This window comes from Pristis pectinata, chromosome 2 (genome assembly GCF_009764475.1).
Source record: "Pristis pectinata isolate sPriPec2 chromosome 2, sPriPec2.1.pri, whole genome shotgun sequence".
In the NCBI taxonomy this organism is placed as follows: Eukaryota; Metazoa; Chordata; class Chondrichthyes; order Rhinopristiformes; family Pristidae; genus Pristis; species Pristis pectinata.
This window is the reverse complement of record NC_067406.1, coordinates 8,627,517-8,649,568: the sequence shown is the minus strand read 5'-3', so window position 1 is coordinate 8,649,568 and position 22,052 is coordinate 8,627,517. Positions and strand designations below refer to the sequence as shown.

The 22,052-nt window shown below is 48.6% G+C and overlaps 1 protein-coding gene across 2 annotated transcripts in view; it reads right to left on the bottom strand.

The window, feature by feature from the left end:
* The window catches only part of LOC127567529 (BCL2/adenovirus E1B 19 kDa protein-interacting protein 3-like), a 61,118-nt gene that overhangs the window by 9,791 nt on the left and 29,275 nt on the right, over nt 1–22,052 (bottom strand). For both annotated transcript variants that reach the window (XR_007955899.1, XM_052010540.1), the window contains exons 3-5: nt 10,490–10,574; nt 8,580–8,686; nt 4,293–4,442 (exon numbers count right to left, since the gene is read on the bottom strand). Coding sequence is in view for 1 of the 2 variants with exons in the window: in XM_052010540.1 (XP_051866500.1) it covers nt 4,293–4,442; nt 8,580–8,686; nt 10,490–10,574 (342 nt within the window). In the remaining variant the exon portion in view is untranslated. The remainder of the gene's footprint in view (nt 1–4,292; nt 4,443–8,579; nt 8,687–10,489; nt 10,575–22,052) is intronic.

The window sequence follows — 22,052 nt, the reverse complement described above, 5'->3', positions numbered from 1 at the left end:
AACAAAACGCTGGAGGAATTCAGCGGGTCAGGCAGCATCCGTGGAGGGAAATGGACAGCTGACGTTTCAAGTTCAGAAGAAACGTCTCAATCTGAAATGTTGACTGTCTATTTCCCTCCACAGATACTGCCTGACCTGCTGAGTTGCTCCAGCACTTTGCTTGTTGGTGAAGAAGAATGCTCATAGGTGGCATGGGTAACGGAGACCATTCAGGCCTACAGGAAGAGGTTGCTAGGCGATCTCCAGAAGCAGATGAGTGAATATGAACACGGCACCATGGAGATGCCTGTAGCATTGGCAACATCCCATAGAACCATAGAAACACACAGCACAGAGACTAGCTCTGTTGACCCACCTCAGCCATGTCAATGTGATGCCTATTCCCACATTAGGCTCATATCCCTCTACTCCTTTCCTACATGTCCAAATGTCCTTTAAGTGTTGTCATTGTATCTTCCTCCACTACTCCCTCTGACAGCTTGTTCCAGATATTCACCACCCTCCGTAAAACTTACCCCTCAGATCTCTTTTAAATTTCCCCCCTCTCACCTTAAACCTGTGCCATCAAGTTCTAGACTCCCCTGCCGTGGGAAAATGATTCTGTCCATCTGCTCTATCTATGCTCCTTCTAATTTTATAAAGCTCTAAGGTCATCCCTCAACCTCCTCCAGAATAAGCCCAGCCTATCCAATCTCTCCTCCATTCCAGGCAACATCCTGGTGAATCTCTTCCACACTCTCTATTGTCACTACATCCTTCCTGTAGTGTGGTGACCAGAACTGTACACAATATCCTAAGTAATGTAGAACTGTACAACACTAAGTGCAGTTCACATTGTTTGTTTCCACTTGAGTTTCTATTGAGTAAAGTGAGATGTATGGTGGAGAGCATTCTGACTGGTTGCATCACCACCTGGTATGGAGGCTCCAATGTGCAGGATCAAAAGAGGCTGCAGAGGGCTGTAGACTCAGCCAGCTCCCATCACGGGTACAACCCTCCCTGCCATCGAGGACATCTTCAAGAGGCGGTGCCTCAAGAAGGTGGCATCCATCATGAAGGACCCTCACCATCCAGGATTGCCTTCTTCACGTTACTACCATCGGGGAGGTGGTACAGGAGCCTGAAGATCCACACTCAACGTTTCAGAAACAGCTTCTTCCCCTCTGAACCCATGAACACCTTGTTATTCTTCTTTTGCACCATAGTATAGCGGTTAGCGTAACGTTATTACAGCGCCAGCGACCCGGGTTCAATTCTCGCCACTGTCTGTAAGGAGTTTGTACATCCTCCCCGTGTCTGTGTGGGTTTCCTCCAGGTGCTCCGGTTTCCTCCCACATTCCAAAGACGTACGGGTTAGAAAGTTGTGGACATGCTACGTTGGCGCCAGAAGCGTGGCGACACTTGCGGGCGCCCCCAGAACACTACACGAAAGATGCACTTCACTGTGTATCTCGATGTACATGTGACTAATAAAGAGATCTTATCTTATTTTTGTAACTTATAGTAATTTTTAATGTCTTTATGTCATTGCACTGTACTGCTGCCGCAAAACAAATTTCACGATATATGTCAGTGATAATAAACCTGATTCTGGTTCTGAGTATAGGAGTTGGGAAATTATGTTGCAGTTATACAAGATGTTGGTGAGGCCTCACATGGAGTATTGTGTACAGCTTTTGTCATCCTGTTACAGGAAAGATGTTATTAAACTAGAAAGAGTGCAGAAAAGATTTACCAGGAATTTGCCTGGACTTGGGGGCCTGAGTTACAAAGGGAGGCTGTGTAGACTAGGACTTTATTCCCTGGAATGTAGGAGATTGAGGGGTGACCTGATAGGGGTGTATAAGATCATAAGGGGCATAGACAGGGTGAAAGCACATAGTATTTTTCCCAGGGAGGGGGTGCTAAAAACAATAGGTTTAAGATCAGAGGGAAGAGATTTAAAAGGGACATCATAAGATAAGATACCTTTATTAGTCACATGTATATTGAAACACACAGTGAAATGCACCTTTTGCGTAGTGTTCTGGGGGCAGCCCGCAAGTGTCGCCACGCTTCCGGCACCAACATAGCATGCCCACAACTTCCTAACCCGTACGTCTTTGGAATGTGGGAAGAAACCGCAGCACCCGGAGGAAACCCACGCAGACACACGGGGAGAATATATAAACTCCTTACAGACAGTGGGCAGATTTGAACCCCGGTCACTGGCACTGTAAAGCGTTACGCTAACCGCTACACTACCCTGCCTGGGGCAGCTTCTTCAAGCAAAGGGTGGTGCATATTTGGAATAAACTGCCAGAAATAGTGGTTGAACTGGGCACATTAGCAACATTTAAAAGCCATCTAGATAAGTACATGGATAGGAGAGGTTTAGAGGGCTATGGGCCAAACAAGGGCAGATGGGACTAGCTCGCTGGGCAACACAGTCAGCATGGATGTTGGGCCGAAGGGCCTGTTTCCATGCTGTGTGACTCTATGACAATGATTCTATGACTAAAGGAAGAAGATCATGTCTCTCCTTGAATAGGGAGTCTGAGTGACCTCCCTAAGTCAGCCAAGGGCAGATATGGCACAGATTGGATTGGAATGGTCCCAAGGCTAGGAAGCCAAGTACGACTGTAATCCTAACCTCCCTGGAAAGAAAAAAAGTCAAGGTGCATGGAACAATGTACTTGGAGCCACAGGAGACCACATCTCAGTGACGATTAAGATTGCAATGGGCATATCTGCCCTTGAGGAACGCACGTTCAGGTGAAATGGAATTAGTAAATGCTGTCTGTGATAAATACAAACAGCCACTTTTCAGACCCGATCACATTGCAGACAAATTTTGAGTGTTGTGCTACTGTTGATGTTTTAGAGTTTTAAGAGCAAAAAAAAAGCTGTGCAAACACCGCTCTCTCCAGGTCAGGCCAGCTTTTGAGAGCACAGCACCATTTATTTTGGGGAGCTTTACAAAGGAATTTCTAGGCCAAAATCCATTGGAATAGACTGAACGGTTGAGAACTCTTTGTCAGGTACAGAGAACACCAAGAGGTCTGAATAAGTCCTTCAAAAAGAGAGTCATAAATGGGCAACTCGATTTAGAGATGTTTCCAGTTGCAGTTGATTCATAAACAGGGAAGCATACATTTCTGGTGGATTTCCCAGTCCCCATCTAAGAACAAAGAACGGTGCGGCACAGCAACAGGCTCTTTGGCCCAGCATGTTGTGCCAAACTAATTAAGTGAATGACACCTAATCCCTTCCGCCTGCACATGATCCATATCATGTTCCTATTGAAGTTCATGTGCCTATTGAAGAGCATCTTAAACACCTCTATTGTATCTGCCTCCACCGCCACCCTTGGCAGCACATTCCAGGCACCCACCACTCTGTGTAAAAAAACTTGCCCCACACACCTCTTTGAACCTTCCCCCTCTCACCTTAAATGCATGCCCTCTAGTATTGAACATTTTGACCTTGGGAAAAAGATACCAGCTGTCTGCTCTATGTCTCTCATAATTTTATAAACTTCTATCAAATCTCCCCTCAGCATCTGCTGCTCCAGAGAAAACAACCCAAGTTTGTCCAACCTCTCCTTATAGCACATACCTTCTAATCCAGACAGCATCCCGGTAAACCTCTTCTGTACCCTCTCCAAAGCCTCCACATCCTTCCTATAAATGGGGTGACCAGAATTGAACGCAACTCCAGATGTGCGCTAACCAGAGTTTTAAAAGTTGCAATGTAACTTCCTGACTCTTGAACTCAATGCCTCGACTAATAAAGGCAAGCATGCCCTACGCCTTTACCACCCTATCAACTTGTGCAGCCGTGACAAACGAGCAATGGCGATATGGAAGAAAATCAAAAGACCACAGATGCTGGAAATCTGAAACAAAACCAGGAAATGCTGGAAATTCTCAGCAGGTTGGGCAGCATTTGTGGAAGGAGAAACAGTTGGGTCCAGGATCGTTCGCCAGAACTGGGAATAGAGAGATAATGTGGAACTGCTGTAGGGCGTAACTGTGGTTATAAAGGGCATCAACACATTTCGAAGGTTGCTATATAATAAGGAAATGGAGAGGAACAGTGATCGGGTGAGATAAAAACCGAGGAAGTTTATATGAAGCATAAATGACCTCGGGGCCAAAGAGCTATTTAATTTGCTTTAGTCTCACTGTAACTTAATGTGACAGTCATAAAGAATATTAGGTTCACATAGACCAATTCAAGGAAAATGTTCCGGGAATTTTTGGCAAAACATTGTGCGCATAAGACAATCTCAATGGGAGTCAAACACATACCCTACTCCCAGCATTAACAGGTGAGTTATCAGAAGAGAGGGAATGAGGAACACAACAAACTCGGAACTGAAGATCCCTCCTTTCTTCATCACACTTGTCTTCCGTACACTCAGACTTGATGAATATTTCGGATGTTTAAATAAGAATTCCCTAGGAGTGTCGAAAAGAAACAAAGATCATTTGTCAATTTTCCATCCAGTCAAAGCGTGATTTGCACAGGTTATTGATTCGGAATTTAGCGTTAAATTTCAGGCACACATCTCAGTCAGCATAGACCAGTGGGCTGAAGGGCCTGTTTCCACGTTGTACAATTCTATAACACACAGATTTTTAAATTTCATACACGGTGTGGGAAGGCCAACATAAGTTGCCCATCTCAGTTGCCCTTGGGAAGTGAAAGTTACCTCCTTCAGCTGCTGCAGTCCTCTGAGAGGTGCTCCCACTGTGCTGTTGCGTAGGGAGTTCCAGGATTTAGACCCAGCGAGGGTGAAAGACCGGCAATCTGTTTCCAGATCGGGATGGTCACTTGTCATACAGTGATAGAGTCATACAGCATGGAAACAGGCCCTTCAGCCGAACTCATCCATGCCGACCAAGATGCCCATCTAAGCTAGACCCATTTGCCCACATTTGGCCAATATCCCTCTGAACCTTTCCTATCCTCGTATCTGCCTCAATGTCTTTGAAATATTGTTATTGTACCACTTCCCCTGGCAGCTCGCTCCATATAAGCATCACCCTCTGCGTGAAGAAGTTGCCCCTCAGGTCCCTTTTAAATTTTTCCCCTCTCACCTTAAACCTATGCCCTCTAGTTTTTGATTCCCTTTCCCTGGGGAAAAAGACTGCGTGTGTTCACCTTATCGAAGCGCCTCATGATTTTGCACATCTCCATAAGGTCACCAAGGAATAAAGTCCTAGCCTGCCCAACCTCTGCTTATAACTCAGGCTCTGGCAACATTCTTGTAAGTCTTCTCTGCACTCTTTCTAGCTTAGTGACGTCTTTCCTATGACAGGGGAAGACATGGTGTACGACTTGGAGGGGAACCTGCAGGTGGTGGTGTCCCCTACACCTGTTGACCTTGTTCTGCTGGTACTAGGCTTGCAAGTTTGGAAGCTGTTGCTGCAGTAGCTTGGGTGAATAACTGCTGTGCATATTGTAGATGGTGCCACGGTTGGGAGGAAATGGATGTTCAGGATGGTGGGCAGACTGCCAATCAAATCGGCTGCTTTATCCAACCTAGGTGTCGAGCTTCTATATGAAGGACATCATTAAGCAGAAAAGATTCACAAGGATGTTGCTGGGAACGGATGGCTTGAGTTGTAAGGAGAGGCTGGGACCTTTTTTTCCCCCTGGAGCGTAGGAGGCTCGGGGGGTGACCTTACAGAAGTTTATAAAATCATGACCGGCATAGATAAGGTGGCCAGTCACCTCCTTTGTCCCAGGTTAGGGGAGTCCAAGACTAGAGGGCATAGGTTTAAGACAAGAGGGGAAAGATTTAAAAGGGACCCGAGGGGCAACTTTCCCACAGAAGGTATTTCTTTTCTCCTTTGGAGAGAAGGAGGATGAGAGGTGATTTGATAGAGGTGTTCAAGATGATTAGAGGCACAGATCAAGTGGACAGTCAGGGCGACAATGGCTAACACAAGGGGACATAATATTAAGGTGATTGGAGGAAGGTATAAGGGGGATGTCAGGGGTAAGTTTTTTTTTTACACAGAGAGTGGTGGGTGCGTGGAACGCACTGCCTGCAGAGGTTGTGGGGCAGATACATTAGGGACTAAGAGACTCTTAGATAGCCACATAAATGATAGAGAAATGGAGGGCTATGTGGGAGGGAAGGGTTAGATAGATCGTAGAGCAGGATAAAATGTCAGCACAACATTGTGGGCCCAAGGGCCTGTACTGTGCTGTAATGTTCTATGTTCTATATATATGGAACGAGCTGCCAGAGGAAGCTATAGAGCGAGGTACAATCACATTGTTTAAAAGATCTTCGGACAGGTACATGGAGAGGAAAGATTCAGAGGGATGTGGGCCAAACACAGGCAAATGGGACTAATTCGGGTGGACAACTTGGTCGGTATGGACGAGTTGGGCTGAAGGGCCCGCTTCCGTGCTGTGCAACTCTGACTCTTCTCGAGTGTCGTGGGAGGCAAGTAGACAGCACTCCATCACATTCCTGAAGTGTGCCTTGTAGATGATAGGAAAGGCTCAGGGGACACCACTCCCCCATTGCCAAAGCAGGTGGTGGAATCACTTACAGTTACTATGTTTAAGAGGCATTGAGACAGATGTTTAAATAGGTGAGGCACAGAAGGATATTGGTAAAGATAAACAAAGGACTGCAGTTGCTGGAGTCTGGAACATTGAATTCTCCCACTTTAGGTAAAGACCCCTCCCCTCCACCTTGCTTCTTCTCTTACACAGAACATACAACATAGAACACGACAGCACAGTACAGGACCTTCAGCCCACAATCTTGTGCTGACATTTTATCCTGCTCTAAGATCTATCTAACCCTTCCCTCCCACATAGCCCCCTATTTTTCTATCATTCATGTGTCTATCCAAGAGTCTCTTAAATGTCCGTAATATATCTGTCCCCACAACCTCTTCAGGCAGTGCATTCCACGCATCCACCATTCTCTGTGTAAAAAAAACTTACCCCTGACATCCCCCTTATACCTTCCTCCAATCACCTTAAAATTATGTCCCCTCGTGTTAGCCATTGTCGCACTGGAAAAAAAGTCTCTGACTGTCCACCCGATCTACACCTCTTATCATCTTGTACACCCCTATCAAGTCACCTCTCATCCTCCTCCTCTCCAAAGAGAAAAGCCCTAGCTCACTCAACCTATCCTATAAGACACCCTCTGCACCCTCTCTAAAGCTTCCACATACTTCCTATAATGAGGGGACCAGAACTGAACATAATACTCCAAGTGTGGTCTGACCAGAGTTCTATAGAGCTGCAACATCACCTCGCGGCTCTTGAACTCAATCCCCCGACTAATGAAGGCCAACACTCCATACGTCTTCTTAACAACCCTATTGACCTGCATGGGAACCTTGAGGGATCCATGGACGTGAACCCCAAGATCCTTCTTCTCTTCTTCCCATTCCTTGCCTCTTTTTTTACCTACCTATTTTTCCTCTCTCTTCTTACCTTGGACACATCCCCCGGTGGATCTGCTCTCCCCTCCTCCTCCGCACCTGCCTATCACTATCTCTTACCTGCATCTACCTATCGCCACCCTGTGCCCACCCCGCCTCCCCTCTTTTGTCCACCTATCACTGCTCTGTTTTTCCCTCCTATATATTGGGCTTCTCCTTTTCCTATCTTCAGTCCTGAAGAAGGGTCCTGACCCAAAATGGTGTCCGTCTGCCTTTCTCCACGGACGCTGCCTGGCCTGTGATATTGGCAAAGAAATGGGCAAATGGGATTAGTGTAGATGGACTAAAGGTTCGATATGGACAGGTGGACTGCTGCTCAACTCTATGTTTTTGTGTGCTGTACAACTCTGACTAATCCAGGAGCTACATCATCAGAGCTTACAGCACTCGTCATTTTTAATCCAATCCCAACTCACTCAGGAACCAGGTTTATTCCAATTCTATTGTCATTGGACCATAGAACAATACAGCACAATACAGGCCCTTCAGCGCACCATGTTGTGCTGCCCTTCAAACCACTCCTAAGACTATCTAACCCCTTCCTCCCACATATCCCTCTAACTTAAATTCCTCCATATGGTTATCTAACAATCTCTTGAACTTGTCCAATGTATCTGCCTCCACCACCACCCCAGGCAATGCATTCCATGCACCAACCACCCTCTGGGTGAAAAACCTCCCTCTGACATCTCCCTTGAACTTCCCACCCATTACCTTAAAGCCATGTCCTCTTGTTTTGAGCACTGGTGCCCTGGGAAAGAGGTGCTGGCTGTCCACTCTATCTATTCCTCTCAATACCTCTATCATGTCTCCCCTCATTCTCCTTCTCTCCAATGAGTAAAGCCCTAGTTCCTTTAGACTCTCCCCATAATCCATACTCTCTAATCCAGGCAGCATCCTGGTAAATCTCCTCTGCACCCTCTCCAACACCTCCACATCCTTCCTATAATGAGGCGACCAGAACTGGACACAGTACTCTAAGTGTGGCCTAACCAGAGTTTTGTAAAGCTGAATCATCACTTCGCGGCTCTTAAACTCGATCCCCCGACGATCTGAGCCTCAGGTCTTGCAGTGAGCAGAACCTGGCAGCAAGAGAATGGAACTGAAACTCACTTTGGGGGCACGTTTTCTGGTCGGCTGGAGCAGTACCAGATCCACTCGGCGTGATTCTTCAGTAATTTTTCAAGCTCTGCGCTCCTCTCCTGAGCCTCCTCATCAGACTGTGGAAGGAAAGGACAGGAGGTTCATCAGCTCAGGGCACAGCGCAGTCCTGCTAATCCGCGCACAGCGACCAAAGGGAGAAATCAATGCTTGCTCAGGCAAAACACGTGCAAGAGTTTCGGCTGCTGGTTGTAACACATCGCCGTGCTCACACAGCAATGCAAGAGCAAGACATGGAAACAGGAACGGACCACCTGCCCACTCCAGACCGCCCCACCGTTCAATGTGATCCTGACCAATTCCACGTCACATCTGTAGAACATAGGACAGTACAACATGGGAACAGGTCCTTCGGCCCACGATGTCTGTGCCGAACACAATGCCAAAATCAAACTAAATCTCTTCAGCCTGCGTATGATCCATACCCCCTGTACCCAAAAGCCTCTTCAGCCCAAAAGCCTGGAAGCACGTACCACCAGGCTCAAGGGCAGCTTCTGTCCTGCTGTTATGACTATCAAATGGACCTCTTGTACGATGAGATGGCCTCGACCTCACAATCTACCTTGTTGTGACCTTGCACCTTATTGTCTGCCTGCACTGCACTGTCTCTGTAACTGTAACACTATATTCTACATTCTGTTACAGTTTTCCCTCGTGCTACTTCAATGTACTGATCTGATGAAATTATCTGTATGGAAGGCATGCAAAACAAAGTTTTTCACTGTACCTAGGGAACTATGTTCTATGTCTCTCTAAAGGGGATGTGCAGGGCAAGTTTTTTTTTAAGAAACAGTTTCTTTTTCCATGGACGCCGCCTGACCTGCAGAGTTTTTCCAGCATTTCCTGTTTTTATTGCACTGAATTTGAAGCAATACAGGTAAACTGCCTCAGTGGGTTGGGTTACGAGCGGGAGAGGAGCGGACCTAATTAGATGGTGTGAGCTGGCACGGGCATGATGGGCTGAATGGACTCTTCCTGCACCATATGGGCAGAAAGCTGGAACAGAGGACAGAATACAGCCATGATCCTATCGAATGTGGAGCAGACTCAAAGGGTTAAATGACCCTTTAGAAGAGGTTTTCTCTATAGCATTCGTGGCTGAGGGGAGACCTGAGTTTATAAAATTATGAGAGGCATAGATAGGATACACAGCCAGAATCTTTTTCCCAGGGTAGAAATGTCAAATACTAAAGGGCTTGCACTTAAGTTGAGAGGAGGAAAGTTTAAAGGAGATGTGCAGGGAAAGGTTTTTTTTGTTTACACAGAGAGTGGTGGGTGCCTGGAATGCACTGCCAGGGGCGGTGGTGGAGGCAGATATGATAGTGGTGTTTAAGAGGCTCTTAGACGGACACATGAATGTGCAGGGAATCAATGGATGTGGATGTGCAGGCAGAAGGGATTAGTTTAATTTGGCATTGTGCTCGGCACAGACATCGTTGACCAAAGGGCCTGTTCCTGTGCTGAGACACAAGCGATTCTGCAGATGCTGGAATCTGGAGCAACACACACAAAATGCTGGAGGAACTCAGCAGGTCAGGCAGCATCTCTGGAGGGAAATAAACAGTCAGCGTTTCGGGTCGAGATCCTTCATCAGGACCGGCCAGTCCCGATGAAGGGTCTCGACCCGAAATGTCGACTGTTTATTTCCCTCCATAAATGCTGCCTGACCTGCTGAGTTCCTCCAGCATTTTGTGTGTGTTGTTCCTGTGCTGTACTGTTCTATGAACCTTCGACCAGAACCCACATCTGTCTAATCCAGGTCTGGAGTTCCCTGACCAACCACTCAAAGATTAGAAAGCCCCATTATGGAAGAGAGGCATCAGTCACTGCATCTCAGCAACCAGTCCCATGTTCACACCTACCTGTGTGCTGTTGCTGTCTCCAAGGCTACCGGTTTCAAACTCAGCAGGACCATGAGACACCTGAGGGCTCATCAGTAAGGGTGGGCTGCAAAACAGGGGAAAGGAGATCTTGTAATGCACTGCTGACTGAAGTGTTCCTTCCATGACCTGCTGATGTCACACAATAGGTACTGTAGCAGAGTGGTCAAGTTACCGGACTATTAACCACAGATCAAGATCATTTATCTAGAGAACAAGTATGTGGGGAAAACACATACCACGAGGCTCAAGGACATCTTCTATCCCACTATTATAAGACTCTCGAACAGACCTCTTGTATGATAAAGATGAACTCTTGATCTCTCAATCTACCTCATCACGGCCCTTGCACTTTGTCTGCCTGCACTGCACTTTCTCTGTAACTGTAACACTATGCTCTGCATTCAGTTATTGCTTTACCTTTGGTACTACCTCGATGTACTTATGTATGGAATGATCTGTCGGGATGGCACGCAAACAAAGTCTTTCACTGTATCTCGGTACATACAAGATAAGATTTCTTTATTAGTCACATGTACATCAAAACACACTGTGAAATACATCTTTTGCGTAGCGTGTTCTGGGGGCAGCCTGCAAGTGTCGCCACACTTCTGGCGCCAACATAGCATGCCCACAACTTCCTAACCCGTACGTCTTTGGAATGTGGGAGGAAACCGGAGCACCCGGAGGAAACCCACGCAGACATGGGGAGAACGTACAAACTCCTTACAGACAGCGGCTGGAATTGAACCCGGGTTGCTGGTGCTGTAAAGCGTTGCCTGCCGTGACAATAATAAATTAATTGTTCATTTAAATTCATGTAATTAAATAGATTTGCAGTTACAAGTGAGCCTCAATCAATGGTAACTACGAAACTACCATGATAAAAGTCAGCTTTGCCACCAACTTCCGAATCCCAGGAACAAATAAAAATCCCTGTTGGATTGTTTGAAGATAACAGTCAGCATTCACCAGGCACCCAGCTTTTCACGTGGTGGGGATTAGGCGGTGACAGAATGCTGGAACCACAGAAGCAGAAAGAAATGGACATGTTACTCATGACCCTCCACTCACCCGGAACATCCTGACAGGGGGAATTTTAATCAATGAACTGCAGATTCCAGGAGCTAAATCCCGAGGAAAGTTTGCACAATATGTAATTGCAGTGTTCAGGATTATTAAACAGTTTGATGGGGACTCCAGAATGAGGGCAGATATCTCTGAAATTAGAACCCAGACTATTCAGGATGAATTCAACAGTAATCAAAAAGCAGAAAATACTGCAATGCCAAAATCTGAAATAAAAGCAAGAATTGCTGGGAATACTCAATGGGCAACAACTCCTCCCCATTCCCATAGCGACGTAGCCTCCTCGGCCTCCTCCACTGCCAGGGTGAGGCTGAATACAAACTAGAGGAACAGCACCTCATATTCCACCTGAGTACTCCAGAACCTGATGGCATGAACATTGAATTCTCCAGTTTCAGGTAAACTGCTCCCCCTTCGTCCCTTTTCCCTCCTCCTGATCTACTCAGCCCCCATCACCCTGTTTCTTTCCCCTCCTCCACCCATCTGCCCATCACCCACACGCCCCTCCCACTGGGTCCCCTTCCCCCACTGTTCCCATCTGCCCTCCCGACCTCCCTGATTTGGTTCCACGCTCCACATTCCTCTCCTATCAGATTCCATCATCTGCAGCCCTTTGTTGCCTCCTGGCCTCCTTTCCACCCTTCCCTCCTCCATCTGCCTATCAACCCCTCTCGCCTGGATCCACACATCACCTGCCACCTCTCGCTCGACCCCTTCCCCTCACCTTTTTACACTGGCCATCTCCCCTCTTTCTTTCGGTCCAGATGATGGGTCTTGACCTGAAACATGGACTGTCCATCTCCCTTCACAGATGCTGCCTGACCCGTTGAGTTCCTCCAGCATCTTGTGTGTTGCTTGGTTTTATTTCACTGGGTGATGTTGAGAAACCCCTGTGCAAAGGAGTGTTGGGATTGGTTGTGCAGGAGGAGGGGTGTAGTCAACAGAAAATTTCTTAGCCAACATTGAAAGGCCTTTGTCAGGCAGGAGAAGTAATGGGTGATAAAAGCTAACACTAATCCCATCTTATTCACCCCACATTCCCATCAATTCCCCCACCAGATTTTACCACTCATGTACACACAACAGGGGCAATTTGCAGCAGCCAATTAAGCTACCAATCTGCATGGCTTTGGGATGTGGGAGGAAACTGGAGTACCAGGAAACTCGTGTGGTCAATGTGCAAACTCCACACAGACAGTACCCGAGGTCAGGATTGAATCAGGGTCACTGAGGCTGAGGGATAGCGGCTGATAAAGTAAATTGGTAAATTGGTTTATTGTTGTCACATGTACTGCTACAGTGATAAAGAAGAATCCAACCGAGACCTCAATGGTGGAACAGGCGGACGAAGTTACTTTGAACTCAATGGCTATGAAGGCGGATGAAGGCTGCAACAAATCCATGAGCTCCAATCGTCGTGGTTTCTATGCCATTGGAATCAGTTGGTTGATTTGTGAAGTGTCGTGGGCTTTTCATAGTGCAACATCAAGTACACGTTAAACAAATACATGCACAGGTATCTCTGCTCTGTGGGCTACTTCTCAAGTCTTTCGGCAATCGGTGGAGGGCGATGGGACTAGGCAATGTGATGGCTGGAAGCTCCTAGTCAAGAACTGGCAGGAAAGCGGTGAATACTTGAGAGCCTATAAATAGATCTACGGAACAAAGACCATCATCCTTGACCTCGAGGGATAGCCACGACGACGACAACAGTGATAAACTTTGTTTTGCGTGCCATCCATACAGATCATTTCATTACAACAGTGCATTGAGGTAGTACAAGGGAAAAGCAATAACAGAATGCAGAATAAAGTGTTTACAGTTACTTGCAGTGCAGGCCGACAATAAGGTGCAAGGTCGTAACAAGGTAGATTGTGAGCTCAAGAGTCCATCTTATCGTACTAGGGAACCAACTGTTCAATAGTGTCATAAAAGCAAGATAGAAGCTGTCCTTGAGCCTGGTGGTACGTGCTTTCAGGCTTTTGTACCTTCTGCCCAATGGGAGGGGGGGAAGAAGAGAGAAGGTCCAGGGCGGGTGGGGTCTTTGATTATGCTGGCTGCTTTACCGAGGCAGCAAGGGGTATAGACAGAGTCCATGGAGGGGAGGCTGGTTTCCGTGATGTGCTGAGCTCTGTATCACCATGCTGCTTGACCCTTGCAAATGGTGGTAAAGCCATTTGGTGTCGGGGGAGAATTATTCTCTGCAGGATACCCAGTGTCTAAACTGGTCTTGCAGCCAAGATATTCATGAGGCTGGTCCAGTTAAGTTTCTAGATAGTGGTGACCCCCTAGGATATTGATGGTGAGGATGCTGCCAATGGTAATGGCAAAATCTTCACCATCAAGGGTATTGGTATTGGTTTATTATTGTCACTTGTACCGAGGTACAGTGAAAAGCTTGTCTTACAAACTGATCATACAGGTCAATTCATTACACAGTGCAGTTACATCGAGTTAGTAGAGTGCATTGAAGTAGTACAGGTAAAAACAATAACAGTACAGAGGAAAGTGTCACAGCTACAGAGAAAGTGCAGTGCAATAAGGTGCAAGGTCACAACAAGATGGATCATGAGATCATAGTCCATCTCATTGTATAAGGGAACCGTTCAATAGTCTTATCACAGTGGGGTAGAAGCTGTCCCTAAGTCTGGTGGTACGTGCCCTCAGGCTCCTGTATCTTCTACCCGATGGAAGAGGAGAGAAGAGAGAATGTCCCAGGTGGGTGGGGTCTTTGATTATGCTGGCTGCTTCACCAAGACAACAAGAGGTAAAGACAGAGTCCAAGGAGGGGAGGCTGGTGTCTGTGATGCGCTGGGCTGTGTCCACAACTCTCTGCAGCTTCTTGTGGTCCTGGGCGGAGCAGATGCCGTATCAAGCCGTGATACATCCAGATAGGATGCTTTCTATGATGCATCGGTAAAAGTTGGTGAAAGTCAAAGGGGACAAACCAAATTTCTTTAGCCTCCTGAGGAAGTAGAGGCGCTGGGGAGCTTTCTCGGCTGTGGCATCTACGTGATTTGTCCAGGACAGGCTGCTGGTGATGTTCACTCCAAGGAACTTGAAGCTCTCAACCCTCTCGACCTCAGCACCATTGATGTAGACAGGTGCATTTACACCGCCCCCTTTCCTGAAGTCAGACTCTCGCTTGTTGGAGATGGTCATCGCCTGGCTCTCTTATAGCACAAATATTACTTGCCATTTATCAGCCCATGCCCAAATTTCGTCTAGCTTTTGTTGCTTGCAGGCATGGAGTGTGTGTCACTCCGTCAACATTTCCCCATAGCACCAAATTTCTCTTTTTGAAGAAAGGCTTGACACCAATTTCTGTTGAATATAGTTGACGTGTGACAAGAAGGAAATTAAAATCATTGCCTTGAGAAACATTCACCAACACAGTGGAATGCTCCTTTAATACCCCTATCCCTTTAACATCTCTGGATATTATTCAAAATGATGGACTATCCCTGGCCATGATATGTAGGCGCCAGAAATGTGGTGACACTTGCGGGCTGCCCCCAGAACACTCTACGCAAAAGATGCATTTCACTGTGTGTTTTGATGTACGTGTGACTAATAAAGATATCTTATCTTAACATTTCTGAAAACCAGAGTTGTTTAGAAAGCACACCAACACCCTCAGCAGGCTAAGAAAATTTGTCACGTCCTTGATGACTCGCATTAATTTATTTTTCACAGATGCATCATAGAAAGCATCCGATCCAGATGCATCACAGCTTGGTACATAGAACATAGAACAGTACAGCACAGGAACAGGCCCTACGGCCCACAATGTTGTGCCAAACCAATTACATTAGCAATAAATTGCCCAACTAAACCATTCCCTTCTGCGTACACAATGTTCATACCTTATCGTTTCCCTCACATTCATGTGCCTGTGTAAGAGCTTCTTGAATGCCTGTATCGTATCTGCCTCCACCACCACCCCTGACAGCACATTCCAGACAATCACCACTCTGTGCAAAAAAAACTTGCCCCGCACACCTCCTTTGAACTTACCCCCTCTCACCTTAAATGTATGCCCTCTGGTATTAGACATTTCAGCCCCAGGGAAAAGATACCAGCTGTCTACTCTATCTATGCCTCTCATAACCTTATAAACCTCTATCAGGTCTCCCCTCAGCCTCCGCCGCTCCAGAGAGAAAAATCCAAGTTTGTCCAACCTCTCCTTAAAGCACATCTTGGTAAACCTCTTCTGCACCATCTCCAAAGCCTCAACATCCTTCCTGTAATGGGGCGACCAGAACTGAATGCAATACTCCAGATGCGGCATAACTAACGTTTTATAAAGCTGTAGCATAAACTTCCTGACTCTTGAACTCAATGCCTCAACTAGTGAAGGCAAGAATGCCATATGCCTTCTTCACCGCCCTATCAACCTGATTTGGGAACCGCTCTGCCCATGACTGCAAAAAATTGCAGACTGTTGTGAACACAGCCCAGTCCATCACGCAAACCAGCCTCCCCTCCAATGACTCCGTCTACACTTCCCGCTGCTTCGGGAAAGCAGACAACACAGTCAAGGACTCCTCCCACCCTGATCGCTCTCTCTTCCCCCATCCGTTGGTTGGGAGATATAAAAGCTTGAGGGCACAAGGACAGCTTCTATCCCACTGTTACCAGACTCTTGAACAGGCCTCTCATACGCTAAAGATGAACTCTTGATCTCCCAAAATACCTCATCGTGGCCCTTGCACTTTATTTGTCTACCTGCACTGCACTTTCTCTGTAACCAGATATTCTGCATTCTGTTTTTCTTTTTACTACCTCAATGTACTTATTTATGGCAATGATCTGTCTAGATGGCAGGCAAACAAAAGTTTTTCACTGTATCTCGGTACAAATGACAATAATAAACCAATTCCAATTCTTTCCCCTCAATGTCACTTGCAAACACAGACTCTCCCTTTAACATCTCTGAAAACTTTGCCAAAATCCCTTTACTTCCCCTCCTCACCTCCTTCCCGTTATTCCATGGTCCACCTTCCTCTCCTGTCAGATTCCATTATCTTCAGCCTTTTGTCACTTCCACCGATCACCTCCCAGCTTCTGACATTATTCCCGCTCTCCCCTCTCCCCCACCTGCCTATCATCCCCCTCTCACCAGGATCCACCTATCACCCGCTGGCTCTTGCTCCACCCCCAACCCCCCCCTCCCCCCCACCATTTTATACTGGCTATCTACTTTCTTTCCAGTCCTGATGAAGGGTCTCGACCCAAAACGTCAACTATCCATTTCCCTCCACAGATGCTGCCTGACCCACTGAGTTCCTCCAGCATTTTGTAGTCCACCACCAGACTTAAGGGCAGCTTCTACCCCATTGTGATAAGACTATTGAACGGTTCCCTCATACAATGAGATGGACTATGACCTCACAATCTATCTTGTTGTGACCTTGCACCTTATTGCACTGCACTTTCTCTGTAGCTGTGACACTTTACTCTGTACTGTTATTGTTTTTACCTGTACTACATCAATGCACTTTGTACTAACTCAATGTAACTGCACTGTGCAATGAATTGACCTGTACGATCGGTATGCAAGACAAGTTTTTCCACTGTACCTCAGTACAAGTGACAATTATAAACCAATATCAATTTCCAGTATCTGCAGTCTCTCGTGTCTCACTTTAATATCACTGTGCTGTACGATTCCATAACATGCAAATACAGACTCCACCCTTTAGTACCTTCAGAAGTCATGGAACTATTCCTTTAATTCTCTGGGATCTGCAGCAGTGTTCCTACATTATTTCTGGAGACCATGTCACTACCCCTTTAATATCTCAGAACTGACGGCCTTTCACGTCTCTGAAAGCTATGCAAATGTGATGGGATCAGCAGTTTTAGATTCAGCAATCCCACAGGCCAGCTTTTTCTGTCACTAATCTCTGCTTTGACAAGGGAGGAGAGGCAGGCCATAGAACAAGCCAGGGCTTGGCTACAAACAAGGTGTCAAACTCTTTTGTAATCACTTGGTTTCCTCTACTGAGAATGTGCCCGTGTATAATGAAGCAACTTTCCCAGGACAATCTGTGCTCTGCACAGAATCAATACTGCCTCACGAAATGTGGTGGCACATGCAGATCAAAGCTTTCTGTCCTCACAGGAGTTTAGAAGAATGAGATGTGATCATATTGAAACGTTTATGTTTCTGAGGGTGGATCGTGAGAGGATGTTTACTCAAAGGGGATATTGTAGCAGCTAGCAACACACTACAAAATGAAGACACAGAGTCGCTGGTTTCGAAATCGATGGTTGAATGCCGACTGGGGCGCAGTGCGCCTTTAATAGCCCAAAACTTCCCGCGCTGACGTCACGCGCGGGTCACCTGACCGTCCCATGCACGGGCTTTCCCAGCCCAACGCTGGGGAAGGAGGGCCCCGTACCATCTTGGATCTGGGCCTCCAACGACGTCGCGATGTCGGGAGCCAGTTCAATGAGTCGCTACATAACCCCCCCCAGAACCGGCAATACCGTCGCGAAAACCAGAATTAAATAAACTATGACTTGGGTGGCCTGCCCCTGCGCCGCGCTCGCTGTACCACCACGGGTTGGTCCGAGTCTAAATGAGCTGGCTTCAGCCAGTCAACCGTAAACACCACCTCACGCCCCCCAATGTCCAGCACAAACGTAGACCCATTGTTCCAACCCGGAATGGCCCTTCATACGGCCGCTGCAGCGGTGATCGGTGTGCACCCCTCCTGACGAAGACAAACTTACAGTCTTGGAGGGAAGTCGGCGTATGGGTTGGGACCTGTCCGTGTCGTGAGGTGGGAATCGGGGCCAGGCTTCCAAGCCGCTCGCGCAGCCGGTCGAGCGCCGCGGTAGGTCTTTCCTCTGGCCCCCGAGAGGCTGGTAGGAACTCGCCCAGGACGACTATGGGCTTTCCATAGACCATCTCTGCGGATGAGGCATGCAGGTCCTCTTTTGGCGCGGTGCATATCCCCAGCAGGACCCAGGGGAGCTCGTCTACCCAGTTGGGCCCCTTAAGGTGGGCCAATCCAGCCCATTGGATTGCGGGTGATAGGCGGCGGTGAGGTGGATCCGGGAACCCCACAAGTCAGCAACGGCAGACCACAGGCCAGAGGTGAATTGAGCTCCCCTGTCTGAAGTGATATGTGCCGGGACACCGAAACGGGCCACACAAGCTGACAAAAGGGCCCGTGCTCAGGACTGGGCGGAGGTATCTGCGAGGGGAATGGCTTGAGGCCAGCGGGTAAAATGGTCGACAATCGTGAGGAGGTACCGCACTCCTCGGGAGACTGGAAGGGGGCCCACCAGGTCGACATGGATATGGTCGAACCTCCGGCGGGTAGGTTGAAAATCCTGCAAGGGGGCCTTGATGTGCTGCTGTACTTTCGAGGCCTGACAGTGAGTGCAGGACCGGGCCCATTTGGAAACCTGTTTACACAGGCCATGCCAGACAAACTTGTCTGACACCATCCGGACAGTAGTCCAGATGGATGGGTGTACAAGGCCATGGATGGCATCAAACACCCGTCTACGCCAGGCAGCTGGGATGATGGGGAGGGGTCTACTTGTGGAGATATCGCAGAGCAGGGTGCGCTCACCGAGGTCTACCAGAAGGTGTTGCAGTCACAGGCCCGAGACTGCGGTGCGATAGCTGGGCATCTCCATGTCCGTTCACTGTGCCTCCGCTAAGGTGCCGAAATCCACCCCCGGGACAAAACTCGGATGGTGGGCCGTGACAGTGTATCCGCGACCACATCTCTTTCCCCAACAGATGGCGGACGTCAGTGGTAAACTCCGAGATGTACGACAAGTGCCGCTGTTGCTGTGCTGACCAGGGATCTGAGACCTTGTTGAAAGCGAAGGTCAAAGGCTTGTGGTCAGTGAAAGCTGTAAACGGCCTGCCCTCCAAGAAGTAACAGAAGTGTCTGATGGCCAGGTACGACGCCAACAGCTCACGGTCGAAGGCGCTATATTTGAGCTCTGGTGGTCAAAGGTGCCTGCTGAAGAACGCCAGCGGTTGCCAACGCCCTTCGATAAGCTGTTCTAACACACCCCCGACCGCTGTGCTGGAGGCGTCGACTGTGAGGGCAGTCGGGACGTCCGTGCGAGGATGCACCAACATGACCGCGTCCGCCAAGGCCTGCTTGGTTTTGACGAACGTGGTGTGAGCCTCTTCCGACCAAACAATGTCCTTGCTTCCGCCTGACAGGAGAGCAAACAACGGGCACATGATGCGGGCTGCGGATGGTGTGAACCGGTGATAAAAGTTTACCATACTGAGGAATTCCTGCAGGCCCTTGATGGAGGTGGGTCTGGCGAAATGGCGGATGGCGTCGACCTTTACAGGCAGGGGCGAGGCGCCGTGATTGTCGATCCGATGACCCAGGAAATCAATTGTCTCCAGCCCGAATTGGCATTTGGCTGGGTTGACGGTCAGGCCAAAATCCCTCTGGCGAGAAAAGAGTTGGCGGAGGTACGTAAAATGTTCCTGGCGGCTGTTGCTGGCGATCAAGATGTCGTCGAGGTAAATGAAGACGAAATCAAGGTCGCGCCCGACTGCATCCATGAGTCGTTGGAAGGACTGAGCAGCGTTCTTGAGACCAAAGGGCATCCGGATGAATTCAAAGAGGCCGAAAGGTGTGATCAGCGCCGTCTTCGGAATGTCGTCTGGATGCACCGGGATCTGGTGATACCTGAGGACGAGGTCGACCTTGGAAAAAATGGACCGCCCATGTAGGTTGGCAGCAAAGTCCTGAATGTGTGGCACGGGGTACCGGTCCGGGGTAGTAATGTCGTTGAGACGTCGGTAATCGCCACAGGGCCGCCCGCCTCCGGCTGCCTTGGGGACCATTGGCGGCTCTGAGGGTGGGTCCTGGTGTACAGTTGCGAGTCTTGCGGCCGTTGGGAGGCACAATGCTGACTTCAGCTCCGGCGTCCACTAGGAACCGATGTCTGGAACACCTGTCCCACACATGCAAGAGGCTATCCGGGTGGCCAGCCGCCGTAGCCATCAGTGGCAGCTGGCTCTGGCGTTTCCCGGAAAACCAGCATGGTGGCCAGTATCTGCGGGCGTTAGCGCCCCACCGCTGGTGGTAGAAACAACATTGGTCGGTCGGTGCCTCAGACCTGGTGGCGGGTGGGGAGCGTTCAATCGCTGGGTCTAGCCTGCTGGGCTGCTGGGTACGTGTCGTGGCAATGCGCTTGACGGACGCCCTGCTCTCCTTTTTCGCCTGCCAAAGGACATCCGCCCGGATGGCCAGGAGCAGGTGGATGTCATCGGGCAACTGCTCCAGGAAGATCTGCTCAAACAGCAGGCAGGGCTTATGCCCATCTGCCAGGGCCAACATCTCATTCATGAGTGTGGAGGGGGAGTCTGTCGCCCAACCCATCGAGGTGGAGTAGGCGGGAGGCTCGTTCGCGTTGGGAAAGGCCGAAAGTCTCGAGGAGAATGGTCTTGAACTTATCGTACTTCTCCTCCTCTGGGGGCGCCTGGATGAAATCCTCCACCTGGGTGGCAGTGTCTTGGTCGAGGGCGCTCACCACGTAATGGTACTTGGTGTCATCCCTGGTGATCTGGCGAACCTGGAACTGGGCCTCGGCCTGGTCAAACTAGACACTGGGCTGAAGGGTCCAGAAGGTGGGCAGTTTAAGGGCTACTGCCTGTACCTCTTGCTGTGTAGACATCGTGGGTCCAAAAACGTTTGGGCCTGTCGGGGTCACCAATGTAGCAGCTAGCTACACACTACGAAGTGAAGGCACAGAGTCGCTGGTTTCGAAATCGAAGGTCGAATGTCAACCGGGGCGCAGTGCGCCTTTAATAGCCAAAAACTTCCCGCGCTGACGTCACGCGCAGGTCACCTGACCTTCCTGCGGGCGGGCTTTCCCAACCCAACGCTGGGGAAGAAGGAGGGCCCCGCGCCATCTTGGATCGGGGCCTCCGACGACATCGCGATGTCAGGAGACGGTTTGATGCTGGTGCGGTGAGTCGCTACAATATCTAGAACTCAGAGGGCCATTGTTTCAAAATAAGGGATCGCCCATTTCAGACACAGGCGAGGAGGAACATCGAACAGTACAGCACAGGAACAGGCCCTTCAGCCCACAATATCAATGCCCAGCATAATGCCAAGTTAAAGTAAATCGCAAAATCCCTTCTAAATGCCAAGATCCCTTCTGCCTACACATGATGCATATTCCTCCATTCCCTGCATATTCATGTGTCTATCTAAAAGCCTTGAACACCACTATTGTATCTGCTTCCACCCATTCTAGGCACCTACCACTCTCTGTGTGGGGGAAAAAAAAACTTGCTCTACACATCCCCTTTAAACTTTCCCCCCCTCTCACCTTAAAGCTATGCCCTCTGGTATTTGACATTTCTACCCTGGGAAAAAGATTCTGGCTGTCTACCCTGTCTATGCCTCTCATAACTTTTTTTTAAACATATGTAAACTTCTATCAG